This window comes from Mixophyes fleayi, chromosome 10 (genome assembly GCF_038048845.1).
Source record: "Mixophyes fleayi isolate aMixFle1 chromosome 10, aMixFle1.hap1, whole genome shotgun sequence".
In the NCBI taxonomy this organism is placed as follows: Eukaryota; Metazoa; Chordata; class Amphibia; order Anura; family Limnodynastidae; genus Mixophyes; species Mixophyes fleayi.
In genome coordinates, this window is record NC_134411.1 from 100,980,429 (window position 1) to 101,004,765 (window position 24,337).

The 24,337-nt window shown below is 39.6% G+C and overlaps 1 protein-coding gene across 1 annotated transcript in view; it reads right to left on the minus strand.

Moving 5' to 3' along the window:
* The window catches only part of BANP (BTG3 associated nuclear protein), a 266,965-nt gene that overhangs the window by 157,470 nt on the left and 85,158 nt on the right, over positions 1–24,337 (minus strand). The window contains exon 8 of the mRNA XM_075189302.1: positions 2,912–3,151. Within this exon, the coding sequence (XP_075045403.1) occupies positions 2,912–3,151 (240 nt within the window). The remainder of the gene's footprint in view (positions 1–2,911; positions 3,152–24,337) is intronic.

A 24,337-nucleotide genomic window follows, 5' to 3' on the forward strand; every position in this document is an offset into this window, starting at 1 on the left:
CAATTACCCCCGTTGGTTGAGAAGCCTATTAATTTAACAAAGACTTGTAAACACAGAAGGTTCCATGGATTGGTCTGTGGTTTTCTGGGATGAAGGGGGGGGGCTCACTCATTTCATCCCTTGCAGTTAATAAGTGTGTTTCCAGCCTGCACTTACATTTATGCCTACTCAGTGTTTTCAGAGCACCACAGAACACCAAAGTAAACTCATAACGAAGTGTTTTTATTAGCTACTGAGATCTCTCGCAGTCGAAATCAAATGCAACCCTGCTGACAAGGCAGTTGTACATGGGAGGCTTTGGGCTTATGCAAACACTGTTATTTCAATGTGGTGTTGAGATACTGATACCACGCGGATCAAAACACCCCAGAACCAGCCAATGTTCTGCGTTTCCGGGTTCTCCTTTCACCAAACCTGGCAGCTGTCATCTAGCTCTGTTTTGACTCAAACGGTCTCTCTCTCGATCTTCATTTCTACGATGGAATTAAGTCCAGCGGAATTCCACATAACTTGCACCATTTTTGTGGAAGGGGAAACACACACACCACCCTTTATTTCCCCTCTGTGTCTACAGTATCCTTCCAAGCATCATAAAATGCATATCCCTAGCACCACTGTTAAAAACGTTTTGTTACTGTGTTAATGAACTCTCAGAAAATTGCTGAAGATGTGCTATGGAAATATTTATGCAAGGGGAGGCTGCAGGCAAACGCTACGACGGAAAATCTTTCATGAATAGATTTAAAGGGACGCTCACATCTCAAAATTTTTGCAGTGCAGATGTTGCAAGAAATTAGCTTTTTTAAATTATCCTAAAATGTGACCGTTAATTTAGAGCTCTGGTGTATACAAGAGGTATCCTTGTTTGATTTTTGCATCACATGAATTCACATATATAATGTTTGCATCATATTACAACGCAATATCAACCTTCTATAGAGAGATATACACCAGGGGGTAAATGTATCAATTTCGATTTCTGCAAGTTGCCGGAAATCAACGACTTTGCAGGGGAAATTTAAAGCAACGATGGCTTGTAAAGGCAAGTTTGTCTTCACAAGCCATCGCCGCTTTAAATTTCCCCTGCAAAGTCACCCATTTCGAGTGACTTGCAGAAATCGGAACTTGGTACATTTACCCCCAGAGCTTTAAATGAAATTATTTTCTATAACTGTACAGCCAGCAGTGTTATCTCTCTGGGCCTCTGTCTTCTATGCCTGAATTGGCTAAGCCTCCCAAGAGTTCATGTGACAACCCCAATGATGTAATGCACTGACCCCGTACCGAGACATGCACTCAAGTCATTGTACAGTAAGACTGACAGGAGGGCTCTGGGAGGAGATGAGAGAAACGAAAGGACAAAGACGAGGGAGAGTTTCTTTGGTCACCGTGTGTGTCTTACAGGGAGAATGTGAAAGATCAGAATATATCTGGTGGGCAGTGTAACTCTCCCACGTTATAGGAAGGACCAAGAAACATGTCTTGATTGCGCACATACTGTTTATGCCAGAAAGCAATTTGTTTGTTTTCATTATTCCATTGTTTGCTTGTGTTACATACACAAACAGTTGGAATCAGCACATTGTCTATTCCACTTGGACAGAATATGGTTATATTTATGCAGGGAAATAAAATTCCTTGAAAGAAACAAAGACAGCTGGGGACTGCGCCTTTAAATTAAACACGCAGCAACATTCTGTATTCATACAACTAAGTACTTAAAGCTCCTTTAAGAGATCTCCAATACAATAAAATGGCACAGGGTGGGAAATCATTAGTCATAAATGAGGGAGGTTGAGACCCTTCCTCACACTTAAGGCTGTTTACAATCTCCAACCCACATGAAGCCCAAGAGCCTTAAACTGAGAATAGACAGAGCCGAGGGGCAAGTCCCACTGACCCAGACCCCGCACTGACCCAGGCTGACTCCCACACACGCTGTTACTGGTACAGCGCACCCAGTAAGAGACCTGCGGAAAACTGCGCGATGGGAAATCACAGGAGATGAAAGGAGACGAGAACATACTGTATTCTCAGCACTCTGACCTATATTAGAGAATAGAGCCTATGTGAACACAGAGATGTCTACTAGAGATTTAAGTTACATAGTAGGGTGCGGCTTACAGAAAGACATGAGTCAGTCAACACTGAGTATAACAAGGCTATTTAAGCTCAATCTATCGTCACATTTGTCGGTGATCTCATTTACATTAACTTGACTGTAGAGTTTCCTGAATTAAACAAATGACAAGTTGTCTAAACTTCTGATTGCTAAAGTGAATTTCCAGGTGTTGGCATTAGAGGCTCCTATACCAGAGATGACATCCGGGAATGAAGGGGCTTCTCCCAAGAGAGCTCCATCCTAACAAGCTGCACCGAGAATCTGATGCTTGGAGCAACCAGGCAAAAAGGAGGAGTTTACTTCTGTTGAATGACCCATTTCCTGATTTCAGAGGGATTAATGATCCTGAGCACAAACAGTCTACATACGTGTCTTCATACTTCTGATACAATTAATGAGCATTGAAAAAGAATGTTATTGTTGTATAGAGAAGGAGTTTTCAAGAAAACCAAGTACTTTCGTGGCCTTGTGCACACCTGCCTGACCGTGATATAACTTCCGTGGCCTTGTGCACACCTGCCTGACCGTGATATAACTTCCGTGGCCTAGTACACACCTGCCTGACTGATATTACTTCTGTGGTCTTGTACACATCTGCCTGACTGTAATATTACTTCCGTGGCCTTGTGCACATCTGCTTGACCGTCATATTACTTCCGTGGCCTTGTGCACACCTGACTGATAGTGGTATAACTTCCATTGTGTTAATATTATTAAACCTTTACAGAAATGGAGAGATCCAGAAACATTATGGACAAGTGACAGTGAAATTACATTCATCCCACTTACATCTTATACCATAAATCATCAAGGGATCGAGCTGCTTCTTCCCATGCTTCCCCTGGCCAGACAGGTTGGAGACGGCCTGTACTTCCCGGTGGAAGAGGTAATCGAGCAGAGTCAGGGCCATCTTCTCCGCTGTCCGGCAGTTGGTGCTGATATGCAGCATGTCGGCTGCTGTGATCGGACATCTCACTCGCATCTCGGCATTATTCTCGTCCCCCAGCCAGGTGCCCGTCGGGTAATCCTCTAAAGGGAGAGATGAAACGTGTTACACAACAAACCTCCAGTACGTTTACCCATAATTTCTGATGTATGAGTATAAATCGAGGCACAAGGCATGATGACTGACCACTTACTCTGTTGTGAAGGGGACAATATATTTTTATTGCGATACCCATTGGCTGCCTCACATGACACAGCCGGACCATCTGCAAACACCTATACAATGTATGTGATGCTGTTACCCCTGGTCATGCTATGAACGCAGCTTACCGCTGAGTCCTGAGGGAAGCTGCAGAAAAACTAGTCATAGGAAAAAATCATAAAACTAATATTGTTAATTATAGGGATATATATTAAATGTGTAATTTTTTTAACTCAATTTTAGCATATGTGAAAATGTGTAGCATAAATGACTGATTTCACACATTATAAAGTGTATGTGCAGCATATAGAGGGAGCGTTATATTGTTTATACAGGGACTTGGCACAGTGTTTATAGTGGTGTTATATTGTGTGTGTAGAGACGTAGTGTAGTGTATAGAGGTAGCGTTATATTGTGTGTGTAGGGACGTAGTGCAGTGTATAGAGGTAGCGTTATATTGTGTATGTAGGGGCGTAGTGCAGTGTGTAGAGGTATATTGTGTGTGTAGGAGCATAGTGCAGTGTATAGAGGTAGCGTTATATTGAGTGTGTAGAGACGTAGTGCAGTGTATAGAGGTAGCGTTATATTGTGTGTATAGGGGCGTAGTGCAGTATGTAGAGGTAGCGTTATATTGTGTGTATAGGGGGGTAGTGCAGTGTGTAGAGGTAGCGTTATATTGTGTGTGTAGGGGCGTAGTGCAGTGTATAGAGGTAGCGTTATATTGTGTGTGTAGGGGCGTAGTGCAGTGTATAGAGGTAGCGTTATATTGTGTGTATAAGGGCGTAGTGCAGTGTATAGAGGTAGCGTTATATTGTGTGTGTAGGGGCGTAGTGCAGTGTATAGAGGTAGCGTTATATTGTGTGTATAAGGGCGTAGTGCAGTGTATAGAGGTAGCGTTATATATTGTGCATGCAGAGTTTATGGTGGTGTTATAGAGTATAAGGTAATTTTACATTGAGCTGATGTTGCTCCTTTGGAAAACAATTAATGTATGGTATCACTTATAGCTTTCAGCTAGGAACATATATGTCATGGTCTATATTAATAAAAGCTGTAATAAGATACATGGAAATAGAAACATTTTCTCTGAGTCTGACACACATTGTCTGAAAATAGACACAAGAATGAGAGGAATGTGAAAAAAAATAAAAAATTGTAATTGTTCTTTTCCTGTTAATTCAATGTCCTCTGACTAAATGAAGCTAATGAATGACAGTTGGTGACTCATTATATACAGATCTGTGCATATTCTAAGGAGCACATTGTAAATGAAGCCAGATCTGCAGCTGCTGAGAGACCCGTATGTGACAATACGATGCTAGACATACACAGAGGAGCCTTCTACACACTGATACATACAGGTGAGGGGGAATTAGCATGAAATACACGGAAAGCTAAACACCTGAAACCTGGCCAATCATCTCACACAGGACAACTTGGGTAGGCGCTACCATCATTTTCGAGGTCATGGCCAATTTTTGCCACAATCCCACTCTCCCGTGAATGGTAGAAAGCAAACAAACACTACAAAACGAAAATGACACACAATTTTATTGAAGATTGTTATAAGTGTGTATGTAGGAACTTGTAGCCAGTATTATATATAAGGAAACTATTGGGAACCACTTGTAAATGGCTACAGACAATAACCAATGCCATTACACAGAAATACTAACATCTTAACTTCTGTTGTGACATAGGGTTTCCTTATTAATATATCAATGACTATGGCAAGACCCTAGCAGTAAAGGATAAACTTGTATTTAGGGCTAGTGGCCTTTGAACCGTACATTATAATTTATTAATCAAATTCTTTCTTGATAGTGGAAGTCTGGCTAGTTCTCCATCTAAAGATCTCAGTGGCACCCTCTTGTGGCAAAGTAAGTCCTCGCATCTGAAGTCAGCAACATCAGTAAAGATTTAAACAGGTTTCACCAGATTTGGATTAATGGATATCAATGTCAAGTTGACAGGTTCGAGATATAAAACGGACAAACACATCATGGACGTAAAGTTAAAATGTTAGAAGTTTTAGTAATTTGACAGAACAACTGAGAGCTACACTAGAACAGTAATCTAATTTTGCAATTCAGAAAATCATGTGGTATTTATTTTAGCGGAGCCAATCAAGAGTAACGTAAAACAGAGCAGGGAATTAATGGTTTGAAAGTTCAGACTTCAGCGTTACTCCCAGGAGGAATGTCAGTCGGAGTTGCTAGGCCGCCAATGTGGCCTCACAGAAATATACGCTACTTAAAGTGGAACTGAAAAGATTTGATTTAAGGGTTAAATTGTTCTCTACATTAAGCTTATATATTCAAGCGGCTGACTGTAGGCTGCCGGTGATGAGGTCACCAAACAGGCAGATCTGTGCAGGATATACTGAGAGAAAACTAAATGTAATATCAGAAATTCTTTACTGGTATTTTAAGTCTGATCTACATAAACAGTTCACACACTAGGACAGTCTTACGTCTCATCATACACTGCTACCAACAAGCAGTTTATTTATGGATCCAATTTAGTCATTTGAGATGTGGAATAGACTTACATAGAAGTAAGGCAATGAGATTCTGAATAACTGGATAAATGAGTAAACAGAGCTACGCTGATATTCAAGGAATGTACAGGTTACACTACAAATCACCAACAAATCAAAAGTTCTTCCAAGTTTAATTCAAACTAAAGGCCGTATCACAATGGATGTGTTACAATGTTGCACTTTTCCAGGCAGGAAAAAAAATACAAGTCCTGAAACTATGTAACATAAATGTAAAAGTTCTTTTGCAGTACTCTGACAAATCTGGGATCAATCCCCCTGTTGAGCTTCTAAATGTACCGGGTGCTAAAGACATCCCAGGTCTGCCAGGGGTGTGGCCGCAAGCTCTGGACCCCCATGCCAAAATATAAAGCCTTTTGTTAGGGTATACTATAGATAATTGTTGATATGAGTTTACCTTAATTGTAAAGGTCAGGTACATTTTATAATTGATTGGAATATTTCACTTATTCATAGACCATGGACACAAATTTAATACACTGTTTTTCCCTCCACAAAACATTAAACCATACATATCCCTAAACTGAATATTTCCTCTATTAAAACTGAATCATATTAATACTTTGTTTTGCTACTCAGACATATTTGGTCTAACCTAATAAGTAAAATAAAAAGCTGTGTATGCCTTTGTGGCAGGATGAACTAAATTATAACTTCATATATCTTATTTGTTTAAAATGGAAAAGCTGAAGACAGACAAATATATATATTTTGACAAAATAATTGTGTCCAAAGCAATTCTATTTGAAAACCATGTAATTTAGAATTCTGAGCCTCGGGTCTGTCTCTCACATGGGGCAATGAATCATTCCAAATGCTTCAAACATATCCCGCTAATGGGTTCTGGGTGAGGAGCCAGCCGGGGCCAATGTCAGCAGCCTACCTGGTTATGGACAGAGCAGCGCCTGACTTTTCCATCCAGTTATCCAGTTGGAAAATTACTACTCCCTTAAAAATGGAAAGAATGAAGCTGAAGAGTAAACAGACGGTTTGATCTGGGGATAAACACTACACAGCGATGTTGATGGAACTTGCGGCTTATTTTTGGTTCATCTCCTATTGCTACTGTAAAACTAGCAAATTCTGAGAGGAAGAGAACTTAAAATAGTCACTGGTGTTCGGTATGTATGCCATCCCTAAAAACAAACTTACTGCTGTAATAAAACGTCCCGTCATCCCAGATTCCTGAGCAATGAAGGCAGAGCTGGAACAATATAAAAGTAAGAGGAACTCACAGTTTTCATAATGTGGAGTAAGAATTACACTAAGAGCGCAGCCAGTTGTACAGTCATTGCCGCACCCATCGTACATGAATACACCATTCATATGGCATCCGGCAGTGTCTGCCCTCGTCTCTGATGGGTCTACAAACATCTGGACACCAAAGAACCCTCTCCGGAAGATTCTTTTGGGCGTCAGTACCGCTGGGCTAAGCACATTGCCAACGGAGGTCTGGAACTACTGTTCATTCATATTGTATAGATCTTTGGTCAGATCACCTCTACAATGGTGGGGAGTTCAGCAGGGGGTGATAATCAGCAGATCATCAATTGTATTTCAGGGGCGACATGGGACGCAACCAATAATAAGAAGTGGTGGAAGTACTCTTTAATTTATTAAAGGAACCCTGTAAATATTCTGTGCCACCAAATATAGAGTTGAAGGGGGGAGACATCAGCTCTACATAAGTTCCAAAGGTAGCCTAGGTACTAGAGGCTGCTAACCCTTGCTGGGATGCGCAATATAACATTTACAGCTGGAAATGTTTTATGTCATTTATAAAAAAGAACAACATTACCACTTCTTTAATATGATCAGCATTGTTTTGATCTATAATTAAAGACAGAACGTCTCCCTTCTATCTATAACATATCTCTGTACTACTCAGTCTGGACAGCTGGTGGTAACTCTGATTACCCTATTGTAACTGCATAATAGACAAAGATCAACAAAGTAACAGAATAAATATCTATTTAAATAAAAAACTTTAATGAAACACTTCCGCTCACAATCACACATAGTAATCTAACAGCCTGATGAGCGATTACTTGGATTAGCACATCCAGACATTAGGCACACCCACATAGGGTCGTCCAATTTAGGACAACAAAGGTGTGTTCATCTGCTGGATGACTGCAGCTCTGTGGTCATCAAATCAGCAGCTAAACTCGCATACACCTCCCATGCATGTTCCTTAAGCTGTCCATGAATAAAGTAATGCAGTGCACTGGGTACAGAGACCCTCATGTATTTTGTGCAACTCCTCCATGGAATAGAACTAAGTGCATATAGCAATTTCCAAACAGTGACCGTTTAAAAACAGGTACACACGGACATTGGTGGCCTGAAAAACCCAAGTGTAATACACCTAAAACCAGCGGGACAGCAGTCATCTTCCTAAGCTTTCTATAGGAGAGAAGGTTACACATGATTATTTCAGTACAATAACATCTAAGATACAGACAATTCTGTGAAACTCTTTATCTTGTAAACCTTTCATGAACAATTCATTCACTAACCCTGTAAAGGCAACATCTTAACTCCTTCATCTGTCTTCTGGATTCACCTGAACATTAGGGCCAACGTTTGAGTGAAATATTTCTCTCTAGTGAAATAAAAGCTGTACCTTGCTTCACTGTATATTCTCTATCTGTCTAAATATATGTGAATTTTGATCACACAAATCCAATCCATACATCAGCAGCTAAGCTAAACAGTCTGAGTTAAAGGCCTATTTTATTTCCCCAAACATATACAAAGATTAATCCTTAGGGCCACATCCAGTAACCACCAGGTGTCTGTGCAGATAAAAATGAACATTCGCTGAAACCATACACAGAACACTGTTTGGAAGCTGGTGCGGTAATAGCTTGAGTCACACCACAGCTGAGAGTTTACAGCACTTCCTTGGTTACACCCAAACAACCTCCCGTCCGCTCTCATCATAGTACACACGTTGTATGTGTCCCAAGGTTGTACTGTGCAATTAGATCCTTCCATCCAGACTGATAAACATCTGGAACTGGAACAATACAGGTGGAGAAAGTTAGACCAATCCAAAGACTTTGTTGCAGTCACAAGGAAATTGAACTCCGTAAGGAGAGGAATCCTCTGGAGAATAGATCACAGTCTTCCTCCCATGTGGTTATATCTTTCGATTAAGAAAGTTTATTTCAGGATAGTCATGAATGGAACAGATGGACGGATTAAATAACAAGCTCGTCTCTGACTTATAGAACAATCCCAGCATGCGCTGCACAATTGTAGTGTGAAACAACGTCAAGCAATCTAAAGATCGTACTCAGTCAGTCATAGTCACTGCGGCAGCTCCATGTGCAAACAGAGCTGTTAACGGAAGCATCTAAAAGATAAATATATGAAGAGTTCCCATGAGCTGGTGCAGTGACAAGTAATGTAACTCTGCCGTCAACGCTTGTCTGAAAAGAAGCGTTAAGATGAGGCCCAGAAGACTGAGATGTCAAAGTGTTGAGAAAACTCAGCTTGTTTTAAAAAAAAAAAATAAATTATGAAAAAAAATGTAATCTTTCATAAGAAAATAATGGGATTGGGCGCTGAAGACATAAAATGAACCAGCAATAGATCAAGCGCATGTGTGATATTAGGAGATGTTATAATTAGTGATGGGTACTTCCGGCAGTCCTCTCACCTACTGCTTATTTTCCTGGCCTCTTGTTTGGCCCGGGGCTGCCGAAGGTCCAAATATGATATACTTCTGCCCAAATACCTGCTGTGTTTATTTTATATGATGGTTTCAAGGCCTGGTATTTCTACCAGCACTTAATCACCAAGAGGTGTAACCAAGGCAACCACATGGTGAGAGGACGGCTCAATATACCATAATAATAATATTATTGATACATTTTCCTAATACCACAAGTGCACTTTATCTATTGTTGATTTACGTTCTTCTAGCACCCATATTCTCTATGATCTGTATTCCTTGCGCTTCAAGCTAGAGGCTGAATTTGTTTTGCAGGGTCATGGACAGTAATTACATATATCAGAGGCATCCCTTTATGTGCGAGCCAGCACAGAAAAGATGTCCTGGGACATCACCTCTGATACATCTCTAGAGACCAGTGACAGTAATTGTGATAAATGTTTATTATACTAGTAGTAGAAAATGCATACTGTGTGTGGGGGTAGGGGGGTATTTTAGGATGATAGAGAGAATATTTTACAAATGAAACTGAATCTTTTCAATGCTTAAAAGCTTTTAATAAAGAGATGTTAGAACATGAACACAATTGCCAGAACAATTCAGTTTTATGACTCCATTATGGGAATTGTAAAGTGAAACAATTATTTAAGAGGATTACGTGGATTGATTTCTAAGCTAAGCATCAGCAGACAGCGCTCCGTGACCTGGGGCCCCGTGCTGGTGATAGGGCCCCTGTGTGCCATTCTAAACTTGGGACCAGCTACTTTTGTACTGCTCGATAGAAACTTTCTTGACTTCACTTTTGTTTCCTAATGGTTGAATTCAGCCGCCATACTAATATATTCATTAAAATATTAGCACAGCAGTTCTATGTGCTCTATCCATCACTGGGGCTATGAATTCCTAGGTGTAGAACACAATCAGATAACGTATCTGCTCATCTTAAGTAATGAGGTCTGGAGTATTGTGTTATACGAACGCAACGCCCTCCTGCGCACGGACTTTGGGGGTCTGCCACAATGTCATGCATTACAAAGACTTGTGGTATGTTTTGTTAGGTATTGTATAATAACAGTAATGGTGATTAATTGAGTTATGTTATTAATGTAGACATACAAAGTAAAATCCCAGTGGAATTCCTCTGATAAAGTAATAAGATCTTTCTGTGAACTGCTCTCCATGTTGGATGTTATTGCATCTTTTCACTTCAAAGTCGGCTCTGGGATAATGAAAATGAACTTGGAAGGATAAGAGGAGATAATGAGTTTGAAGCTGAGCAGCTGACAAGTGAGTCTCACAGGAGGAGACTAGCAGAGAGCATACACATAATGGAGACGCGTCTCAGGTACCACAACGTAATTACACAAAATAATACTGGAATATCAACAACGATTAGAAGTTTTCTACACTTTTCACCCATTTGGGGAAAACAATTTATATTAACCTCCATAAAATTGAAGTGCACATATTTAAAGGCCATCTATTACATCGAATATATAAAGAATTACATCAGGTCTTCGGTTGGCTGCCTAGTTATTTTTGCTGACGTTTTATTGTTAAAAATGCCCCCTATTGTATCATTCCTGCCCAGATGATGGACACCTACATGCAGACATGAAAACAGGTGAATACAAAAGGAACTATACAACTGTAACAACCAGGAAAATGTCACATATGTTCAGTTATATGTTATTTCTTGGGTCCAGAGGAAATACATACAAAAAACTGTTAGGGAACACATAATTGCATCACATTAATAATGTTTGGAGCTAACAGAGGGTTCCAAACATTTATACAATGTAACTAGTTCCCCACCTCTGGCTGCATGGATAGATTGCTGGGAGGGTTTGTCAAACACATCTATGGCTGAAGTGATCTGGGGTATATACCTAATACAAAGATGTTTTCTTCTGAGTAGGTCATGCTACATTTTCCAACATTGAGACTTATTTCATCCTCTCAAATTAATATTTTACAAGAGCAAATGGTTGATTGTGTCCTTAATCTGGTTTGTGTGCTGTAGATATTCTTTGATCTTGAGCTCCTTTCCCAAATAAAGAGGGGATTTCACTAATTTCTGACAGTTCTCAGTCAATCATCTCTTGGAGAAAGACGAACCACCTGCCTAGAAAAATATTCCAGGAATCAACGTGTTTTATTATTGAAGCCGTTCTGTTTATTTGTACTACAAATCTGGGTGCTATTCGGGCTCAGCAGAGAATAAGAAAACTCCTGGTAGCAGAGTTACTAAGACACAGAGTTGCATTAATATTATCAAAACAACTCGTTCCTGGCTAAGAAAAATAAACCCAGTCTCTGGAGCAATTAAATAATATCTTTGGCTGATTTGTGAGTGAATTAAGGATTTATTTAAGAGAGAAAAAAAAAGGACTTCCACTGGCTTTACAGAGATGTTTTTTTATTACTGTTACAAAAGTTCAGTGAGGCCAGGAGCTCTCTGAGAGTATTCAGACTTAATGAACTTGAGAACCTGACGCAGCATCTAAAAAATGTATCTTTATCTAAATAGGCCCAGTGTCAGCCGTGCTGGATGTGAACGGTAGCAGGGTTCCTAAATGTCTGTCTGTGCCAGAGCGCCAGGGCAACCTCTGCTGGACACAAACCACAGATGCTCCCTACTTATCTAATCTCAGATCAAAAAAGGTTCTTCACATGAATTTGTCTCAATTTCTCTACACATGGATGAAATATTTCCTTCATTCAATGAGAAGATAACCCCGTCTAAGGTTCTCCTGCGGTGGAACCACAAGACCCAGAACTCTGAGCTGGAAAGCCACAGGATGCCACCCTCTACTCCAAGGCCTGTTAAGAAACCCACCTTCATTAGTGGGCTAAAAAAGCACAAAAATAATAATTTACGCTTTTTATCCAACCAAGATTAATGTTTGGGGTTTTTTAACTCAGTCTTGCATAACCTTGGAGAGAGGCCTTCCATCTGCCTTTCCACGACTGGGGGAAACGTTCCAGTGTTGCCGGCGGCCTCATAACTCCAAATATACAGACAAAACAGACATGTCATTCATTTGGCCAAAGCCACAAACGAGAGTCATCGCAGCTGCAGTGAAGACTTAAGAGTCACTCGTTGTTCTCCGTTGTGAAGTAGAATGATGGCCGACAGCTCTGCTCCCTAAGAGTGTCTATAGAACTAGTGATTTCTCATACCTACCATGAGAACGGGAGATTTCTTACAGCTTGCAAAAGTGAGAATGGAGATGCTTTTGGTAAAACCTCTGTGCTTTATGACCACCCACTCCCTCACTGGTTCATAACTTTCTTCTCCACTGCCCCTCCACACACGCACATTGAGAAACCACTGTAGGCACTCCCATAAGTCAATTAGCTGCTGTATATAAGGGAATGGGTCCTATTCAGCCAACGAAGTTGATAACAGAAAGTTGCCTATACACCGTATATACATCCAAATGTCAACCTATTAATTCACTTGGAACTAATGAGATCACTGGTTCCTGGTGAATGGATAGGCTGCACTCTCAGTGATGTCACTGGTTCCTAGTGACTGGATAGGCTGCACTCTCAGTGATGTCACTGGTTCCTACTGACTGGATAGGCTGCATTCTCAGTGATGTCACTGGTTACTAGTGACTGGATAGGCTGCATTCTCAGTAATGTCTCTTATTCCTAGCTACATTATCATGAATATTGGTTCAGCACACAATATGGCTGTCTCCTCTGAGTATGCTATGCGTTGACTATAAAGACTGCCATTGTCGAGGAACATTTAAGAATGTTACACTTTTTAACACTTGATCTTGCACTTAGCGGCTCTAATTCTGAATGTGATCATTATCACTTTACATTCCTAACAAAAGATTATAGGAAAATATAAAGACATTACAGTTGACTAATTCAGAAAACGCCAACACCCTCAGAATGTCTGACCTGAAAGGTGGGTGATACAAATCCATTTACCGATATACTTTATGAATGCTAGTAAGACTGACTCAGCCAATGTATTTCTGCACAGCACACGTCCCTGGGCTCATCATCCGCTGCTTCCTCGGACATATAAAGTTTTGGCTGGAGATAAATGTGAATCGCAAGAAGAAAAAAAAGGGATCTGGAAACAGAATCACAAGGAAATAACTTGCGTTTTTTATTTATTAAGCGCTGTGGCTGACACAGTTTTATCTCACACATTAATAATCTGTCACTGACTGAAGTGCATCCAGACTATTCCCTTTTTCTGACTTCGAGGCCAAGAAAGCAAAGAACCTGTAAAGTCGTCCTTATTCCATTGCCCATATCCTTAATCATCCCATCCTGTGCATCCTATCCAATTTGTAAGAGTTATGGATAAGGGAAAAATCACATTCGCAATTCTGAGCCTGCAAGCCCCAGTCACTGGTGTCATATGATTCACTTGTACATTTTATTTTAAAAACTATAAACAATTTACATTGCGCATTCACTCAACGAAGGTTAATGAGGAATCACAGGTCACGTTGTCCAAGCCTCTGGTTACAGCTCACTATGTATATAAATTGGTACATGCAGATATTGGCACATTTAAAGGGTTGTGATGATCTTTGGATAATTAACAATCAGAACCTACCGAAATTGTTTGAAGGGCAAGTATGTTACATACAATATTCCGCTATATAACAATTGGGTAAAGGTGGTTTATGATTCAGGGCTCATATATAGCCACTGTATATCAGTAAAACAACATGGATATAAAAGCCTATTATCTGGTGTGAATATGTAGATTTACCAACTCAATGTTTTATTGATTGCATTCATTCCATAAAACAAAGTGAAATTCCATAAGACTGATCATGATCAGATATAGATATATATATATATATATATATATATATATATATATATATATACACACATATACACATATACACACACACATACACACATATATAGATATATATAAATATATATATATACACACACACATACACACATATATAGATAGATATATATATATACACACACACACACACACACATACACACATATATAGATAGATATATATACATACATACACACATACATACATATATTATCTATATATATATTATCACACATACACACATATATAGATGTAGAGATATATATATATATATATATATATATATATATATATATATATATATATACATACATATACACACACACATACATACATACATACACATATATATATATTATCTATATTAGCACACATATGCACTATATACATAGAATTAAATACCTTAACATTTTTCTCGGCTGAGAACATCCCTGCTGAAGTGTGGAATCCCCTCACTATGTCACATTATCAGCACATTAGTACAGCCCTAAACCTCATCCAATAAGTAAGCTCGGATTCTGCCTAGGGGCTGGTGGGCAAGGAGGGCCAAGGTTATTCTAACCCATTATGTTTTTCTGCAACCTATGGGAGTGTCTGTGTGTTTGTGGGGTCACCAACAACACTACACTGGCACCCTGTACATTTAGACCCATATTGTAAGTTCTGTGCTATAGCAACTAATACCAATCATTGTGGTCCAAACCTGTTTTTCTAGTTAAAAAAAAAAAAAAGAGATTAGTCAAAATTAACCCAGATCACAGTCCCGATATTCAGAAGCAACTCCCCGATCCCGTGTCCCATGGGAGAACGGTCACTAACTGGGTGGGCTACAAGGTCTCCTTTGTATATTATGTATCTGTACACAGAAGTCTGAAGTTGGCACAGATATGTTATGTAATGTGTCAGAAGAGTTGGCTGCTGCCTGTAATTGTGCACAGTATTATAACCACAAACCATATTATTAATTTAACATTTGTAGAGGGAAAGATCGCTATGAAAAATAACAAAAAATGAAGAAATATCTAAAATATAAAAAAAGTAGTAGTAAACATGAATATCACTCCACACTGACAACGTAGGAAATGTGTATGGAGATATATACTTTGTGCTCGGTGTCAGTAGTATTTAAAGATGTCAGCTTACAATGAACAGCAGTACAGACACACAATAATGGGGAGAAAAGGAAATACAATGACATTTTACACTGCCAGTGGAGGTAGATGGACGAGTTACGCTGAAATGAGACCCCTGGGCGCAGGTATACGGTTGCTGCACACTTAGTAAACTCTAAGCGTACAGTAACTATAATACGGGGATTATAGAAGCAGTGCGGGGATAACAATGTGGAAGAGCAATCAGCCAGGAACAGCATGTCCTATCAGAAAATGGGTCCAGTTTCAGCCCAGAACTACGCGAGGAATTCTCATAATGGATTTTGCCATCAGAGCGGATGATAACATTTCCATATGTCTACACACTGTTTGCATTTTGAAGAAGTTGGTCACTGTGAATGTCAAACACATTCTCACGCTTCCAGCGTGCGCTCTTATAGACACTGACAGATAATCCCTGAACTCTCCTGATTCTATACTGGAAGTGAGAGAAGTGGAGGAGAAGCACTACGTCTGATAAATCCCTGGGCCAGACAAGCACTTTAAATAAAAACTACAGTCTGACCCTATGCAGTTTATTTTACCTAGTTCAATATGTGGTATATGAAATGCAAAGTTGTACTACTTTTCTTGTATAGTCATTCCCAGCATCTGTTCCTATTGCATATACTGTGCGTAATTCTCCATATCGGTTATGTATGGTGCAGGGCCTTATGTTATGTTTGGTTATGCTGGATGTCTGTGTAACATATATATCTTTGGTTCTGAACGTTGAGTATAATTCATAGAAGATGTTACAAATACAGTCAAAGCCCCTATTTCAGAACCCCTGATGTGACATTTTTTCACAGTCCCCTGATTTCCTAATTGGCCTATTCCTCTGATTTTCAAAAGTGAAATTTAAAAACTGTTCCCACATCATTTGTGTGCTCATAGTGTAGCAATTTCTTTTGTTAAGCGCTAGTAGAAATGTTCAGTACTGTATAGTAGTTTGTGTTTTGCCAATGGCAATAGTTCCCACCATACTGTACACAGACCTTGCTGTAATGGCTGAGATACGGAAATATTATACCCCCCCCTCTAGTTATACATTTCATGTTACTGTACAGATCCCATTCCATGGACAGTCATCCATGTGTAGGCATTATATATATATATATATATATATATATATATATATATATATATATATATATATATACACACACATACATATAGAGATACATACACACACACACACACACGGTACCGCAGTACAAAAAAAATATGGATTTATTAAACTCTTTGTACCTATGAACACTTATTATGAATCTATAGGAAATGCCACTAAATGTAGGGAAAATGAATATGAGAAAATGGAGCAGTGAGATTACTTCTAGCAATTGGAAAAAGTGCATGCACATGTATAGGATGAGGCGTAATAAAAGACATTATAATAAATCTTTCCTGGCTTCGGAGAACGATTCAGACATTAACATGAAAGTAACTGAAAACCCACCAACAATACAGGGCAGGTTTCCTCTAGGATCGCTGCCAACAATCTGTCCCTGGCTGGAACAGTTAATAATCTCCGGACATTGATTTGTACCTATATGCAGGGTCTGATTATCCAATAGGCTGACTAGGCTGCAGCCTAGGGTGCAAGAGGGGAGCAAAATTGTGACAGAGAGGCGTAGACTGAAATTGATTTTAAAATAAAAGAGAATTATAGTCCCCCAAAGTAAAAAGAAGAAATAAAAGAAATTGCAACGCTATAATATTCCCGTGGGGGGAGAGGGGGGGGGAGGTGAAGACAATGAGCCATCCTCAGGCGGGTGCTTGAGGGTAAGCGAGTAGGAGATGGTGACAGGTGCAGTCCACCCCCCCACCCCCGTTCCACTATACAGTTTTGCTATTGATGAAATTAAATAAGTGACACAAATCGCTGTGACCTGTATAAAAAGTGGAGCGGAGTTTCAAAAAGGAAAGAAGGTGAAGGAAGCCGGATTTTAAATTAAGGACAAATTTGTTTTTGCCTACAGCTTATTAGCGTGGCATGGAGGGTGAAACCTTAGCCAGGCCCTGCCTATATGTATTTATTCCAAGTCCATGAGATGCAGTCACTGGGCGACAATTCACCTGGATTAAATAAATATGTGAGATGATGGAAATAATTTGACCTCATTAGAGTATCTGCAATTATATAACATATTCAGGGGCTGGCTGGGGGCATCTGCCCCCCTGGCCGCTCCCATAGTGGACTATCTGCAATTTGTTTCCATCAAAATGTTCCTAATAGACTGCTGAGCCGAGTCAGGATAAGGTCAGTGTAACATACCCATGGAAATTATATTTCCAAATGATTTTCATCTAAAATGATCGGCACGAGGAATCTGTCTGATTTTAGAAGAATAAATACAGAAAGAGAGCCCGCTAAAGGTCTTGAAATTAGAGAACGTCAACCTGCTTAATATATATGTGTTATAGGATTGGATAAAACGGACACTTCACAAATGCACACATCAAAAAAACCCAGAAAAACCTTACCTATATCATCAGATTTATGGCATTTCTTCCCTCTTTTTTTTTTTTTTTTTATTAAAATTTTGGGACAAACTGCCTCAATATATCACATGACATTTCAAAGCAGCAATGAACCCCTCAGCTACAAGCTCAAGAGACAATAAACATATAACGGTAGGAAAATGTGAGCGCCAAGTGCCTTGGGACCCAAGATTAATCGCTGAAATCCGTTGGCTTTTTCCCTACAGTGATTAATTTCGCAGCATTGATAGTAGCTGTCACCGGTGTCTTTACATCAATTGCAAAGGTCAAATCCTCAATGATTTATAACGACGATTAATACAATATACAGGAAACTTAACCTTCACCACCAGTGCTATAGCTAAAATGTTAGCCGGAATTGTATATAAAGCATCCAACTTATTCCATCAATAACTGTATTGAACGGAGACTTCCTGACAGTAACACCACAGAAGGACACTGCAAACAGAAAATGGGTGACAGGAGCTTGTACTCGGCTGCTTGGCAAATGCAATATCAGAAATATCAAGTTCTGTCAAGGTATGGAACGTCTTTCATATAAAGCAACAAGAACTTTAGGTTTATGGGTCATTTCAAGTTATTTTCCATCATAAGATTAATTTAGTGGCATTTACAATCCCTGCCGAATCTTCCTTCTGTTTTTTATCAGTATCTTAGGGGCATATTCAATTAGGTTCCGTATTGCAGTAACGCGCATCACCGAAGGTAATACGATACCTCTCGGATTACATTCGAGCCCCGTTCCGTCGCATTACCGCAATCGCAGAACCTAAATACGCCCCTTTCTGTCTTCCAGGTTCCTTGAATATCACAAGTCAGCTCTGACCAAATGATATCAAGGAACAGCAAAGGAAGCCAGAAAATGATGTATTAAGTTTCAAGAGAGCATTTATAACCCAATGCATGAATGTCTTATGAAGCTGGAGAACACATCTAAAAAGAACAATGCCATTTTGTTAATGAAAGTCGCCTGGCCAAGTACAACAGACCCTACCTCCGGTACAGCAGTTACTCTAGTTTGATGCAGCAATGAGAGATCTGTAAAACGCATGTTGCTTTCACACTACAGGACTTGTTTTGATGCCCCTATAACAATCCTGCCATTCTCAGGAGGTACAAAGGACGTGTCATGTAACTGGTAAAGGAGGGGATCACAAGGAACATGTTTCTAAATGATTGTGATAAGATTCCCTAAAGCATCCATCTGGCTATACAGCTGTCCGACAATCACGTTACAGGATGCTGGCTCCCGACTACAATATTACAATCATAAATCCATCCATTCTGCAAATCCCCGTATGGATATTTGGCCCGAAAACATCTTAAATGTGTACAGAAATCGCTGCAGAGCCAATGACACTTATATTTGTAGGTTATTTATTAGTCAAAGTTGGAGATTCACAGGTTCCTGTATCAGCTAAACCAAAAAATTAGTATAAAAGCATTGGAACAACCCTCTCCGTCCTCAAAAAAGAAATGATTTGATGCCGAGGGGGGTGACCTGTACAAGACCTCTATGTTTCATACTAGTTGCATTTATCAATATTAGTGGGAGAACGTCATTGATCCAAGAACAGAATGTAACCCAGATAAAACTAATTTGATATGTGATGAAGAAGGGTGAACTAGGGTGAACTACAATGTATTACAAAAAAAACCTCTGTTTACTCAGATAATCATTCAGCAGTTGCTTATTGCATGCTGCCATATTCCTGTAAATGCCTTATCACCGTTGCTACCCAATGGCTTCAGTCAATCAATAAAATACCCTGTTAGGTGCAAGGTATGCTACAGCAGACTTTGTTTTATATCTTTATCCGTTTACACGGATTTAGGAGGCAGATCAGAGAAAACCTTTGGGATTAAACTATTTTTTTTTAATACTCAAATCAGTACAGATTCACCCACTATGGACAATATCACAGCAGCTAAAACTGCAATTCTACAACTGTCAGAACCAAACATCAATCTATAAGATCAAGGAATGACTTATGGCTCCAAAACATTGTTGAATTGCATCTCCTTTTGGACATTTACAAAAATTGATGCAAAGGGAAAATGGGTTGTAACATTTATTTTCTAATCTGCAAAACAATCAGAGGCCTCAAACAACCTCCCTTAAGCTGGGTACACACTACAGAAATTTCGACCCACTTTTTATGCCAAGCAATTTTACATGTGATCGATGGTCCGATCGCTCGGTCCATGGACTGCATACACACTAGCCTTGTTTAGGACGAGAAAGGGAAGAGCGGACGTCCCGTTAGCGACTTTTTACAGCCATGTTGTCGTGAGCAATGACTGTAATTTTGTACTCACTGTTGTGGATCGGTCGGAAGTTTGTACACACTACACAGCGGAAACGAGATTGGAACGAAAATATTAAACGGTACGACCAACCAAATGAGGCGACAATCGTCCATTTGGGCAGACTTTCAACCATCGTGTCACTGCACACACTGACCCGACTTTTGAACGAGCGGTCGTATGTCTGCAGTTTGAGCCGATTATTGGACGAAAACAGTGTAGTGTGCACCCAGCTTTAGTGACAACACCACAACATTAACAAATACCTTCCTCCCCCAAACAGCAATCACATTACAAGGACCCACACAGATAGGACCCTGGCACGAATCAAACCCATGACCCCAGCACTGTGAGTCAGCAGACACTGAAGACCCATGGACATACGTTGGCTCTGTGTCCTGGGGATTTGAGGTTGCTGCTTCCTTTCTGGTGATAACCTGAACTAGTAGACTAGGTATCACCCTGTAGTCCTGAAAGTTCCTATATCTCTCACCCTACAGTGTTAATGTTCAATGTTACAACCCCCCCACCCCCCTGTTTTTACACTTACAGGAAAAAAAATTATGTTTTATTGTTTCTCACATCTCAGCGGGGTTTTTCTAAACAACCATTATATTATAAGGGTGACTAAAGTTTAAAATGTTTGTTTTAGTATCACAAAAATACCACATTAATTTCATTATAGGCGATATACTTTAAATCCTTCAGCTACAATGTGAATCTCACATATGTTCTAGTTTTTACTTGTATTTTACTAGATGATATGATATAGCATTAGATAGACAGCACCTTTCCAAATAAGTATTATTTGTTTAAAACAAATTCTCTGCCTTGACCACATTTTAGGGTCTTTTTGCGACCTCAAAATATCACTATTATAGCCAGCTACTACTTTCTTCTCATAACTGAGAACTAAACTGTATCTCCCCCTGCCGACCACCACTCTTACTATCCTCATAGATCAGCATATTTAACTACAGATCATCTTGTAGTCAGATACAAACTTCAAGTAAACTCAAAATCTTGAGATCTTGCTTTTACCACATTTCAGAAACAGGAGATCAGATTTGTCTCCACTCTACGGTTACTAAACGTATACACAGTTCTATTATTCAGCTTAATAATAATAATAATAATAAACTCAACAGGGTAGCCCCCTCGGTTAGTGGGTAAATAACTAACTTCCCTCTAGAAAGAGAGCACGTTGATTAGGACACCAAACGACAACTCCTCTTTCTGTTAGGTGAACTCGGACAGACTTTAGTAAGACCTCATTCTTCTCTATATACCTCCAGGAACTTCAAAAACTCAAAAAAATATGTTATTATAGCCACAGACAATCACACTAATATATGTAATAAACCACCAACCACTTCTTTATATAAACACCCAACAACAACAAAAACAGTTCTCCTGTTACTCCGACACTCACTCATACTCCGAGTTAATGTGATTTTCATAGACTGTCAGATGTCCAAATTAACTTCAGACTGTATTTCCTGGGCACACCAGTCACCACCAACTTCCTAACTGACCAATCAGCCCCCCTTCCAGGAGAATAATGCCCCAATTAATCTATAGGCAATACCCTAATGGAGTAATTCCAGAATAATTCCACCTCAGATGACCCCCTGGCTACTGTATAGGAAGGAGACAATAACATGCACGATTAGCGACACCTCCAATCTCAGTAACAGAACAAATTAACACGATAGATCAATAAGTTACATTAAGACCATAGAGATAGACTCTCAGAAGAAACTAAACATTTCATCAAAGCTGGAACTGAACGTCAACCTATCAGAGACACAGAAAACACTTTATGCTCAATCAGAAGTTATATGACAACAAGCTGAAAGAGCTCAGAAATACGAAAATCCAAGTTATAAACGGCTACTTACATCATGATTTGGGTCAAGTAATTTTATCATTTACAAACTACTATCACACTCTACACTCTATCCACCCCCCTTCATCCCAGATTAAGTCCCTCTATCAGATCCCAAATAACTCTGCACTCATCATATACATCAGAATACCTGGTGAGACAATTATTTTTCCCACCAGACAATATATAGACTTCTTATAAACATTATCAACGCTGCCAGATTTCAAATTGCCAAGTTCTGGACACAAAAGGATCCTCCGACCTCAGTGGTTATCCGTATATAGCATATCATCTCAATGGAAAACTTTGTATTATTATACCTTACAAATCTTCCTAACAATATTATTAGGGAATTCCAGGAAACCTAGGAATCACAGTTTTTTACCATAAAAACAACTCCCGTTCCTAAGTAACCAACCACTGACTTCCAGTCCTAAGTAACCAACCACTGACTTCCAGTCCTAAGTAACCAACCACTGACTTCCAGTCCTAAGTAACCAACCACTGACTTCCAGTCCTAAGTAACCAACCACTGACTTCCAGTCCTAAGTAACCAACCACTGACTTCCAGTTGGACATTGATCCTGATGAATCTCCCCCCACGTCCCCCCACACCCCACCCCATGATTCCCTACAATACACAACTGTCTCATCTACCTACTAAACAGAGCACAACGATAATACAAGTCTGTGTTCTTTACTATTCTCTATCTTAAAATAATGTCATTGTCATGTATGTGTCAAAAGAGAGATGTATTTATTTTTGCATGACACAAACAAAGAAAATGTAAAAACAAAGCAAAAATGACAGATACAATGTGATTTGTTGCTCTGTGTCCGCCTGTGGAGCAGCGTTCGTACACATTCCCGAGTACCAGACACACAGACATTGCAGACGGAACTGTGCCGTCATCGTGTCCAACTGTCCCTAACTTCCAGTGCCATGATTTACAGGTCTGTGCGTATAAATGTCCCCACTTTTCTGCCTTTACTTAGTTTTACCAGGTTAATTCCTCTACATACTGAATGCAATTGTCATTATTCTTATTCTCTGTATTTTCCAAGTCAATATTAATTGTACAAACAATTATATCCAAGGGTCAGTAAAATTAAACTTGATAGATTATATGGATCCTAGACTATGCTTGACGTTCTTAGATGCATCTGTACATGTGTCATAACCAATAGCCACCTCCATCTGTACTCATCTACATAAACATATATACAATATATACAGGGAGAAAGCCACACAGATAGGGCCCTGGTTGGAGTCTGACCCATGACCTCAGCACTGAGCCAGCAATGTTAACCACTGTGCCACCGTGCTGAGATGGGCTAGGTTATGCCCCCCTCACACCTCTATATCAGGTTGTGCATTTAAATATCCTCCCTGCAGCACAAAAATGTTGCACCCAGTATCTGGATTTGCTTCAAACTTAAACCAGCCCTTTGACAAATATATAATATCTTCAGTTTCGGGAATCTTAGTTCTATGATACATTAAACTTTCAATGGGGGGAGGAAGAGCCATTGAATTACTCCAACATGCAAGGATTCAACATGTCTGCTACTAGGAGAGCTTTGCTTTTGTAATGATTGTAGCAAAGGCAATGCACGTGCTACATTGTGTACATAAATATATGTATTTTAATATTTTCAAATAATATAAGGGCCCAGAACAATAGCAGAAGCCAGAGGCGAGGATTTGTACGAAATAATCGGAATATCTTTGTGAGGGCAGGGCTCGTAGCTGCGAGGGATTCACTCACTGGCCGCCTCTGCTGCTTACAGCCCAAGAGATCGCTGATAGATCACATTACAAGTGTCAATCACTCAAACGTTGGGATTCCTCACTTTTAGCACGCTCGTGCAGGTCTATACAACCAGCATTTTATATTATACAACACACTCCATACAACACTGCACGTTTCTCTAAGGGTTTTTCTGAGAAAGGGCTTCAAATGTTGTTTATAGCATGTTAAACAGCCATGTCCCCAGGTGGAAACCGTTCACTGGACCCATCTATGGTATTGGTTCACGTCTATGTACCCACTAAAACCAAATAAAACAAACATGTCAAATAGACTACGGGCCTGAGTCATTAAGGAAAGTAAGGCAAAAAAAGGAGT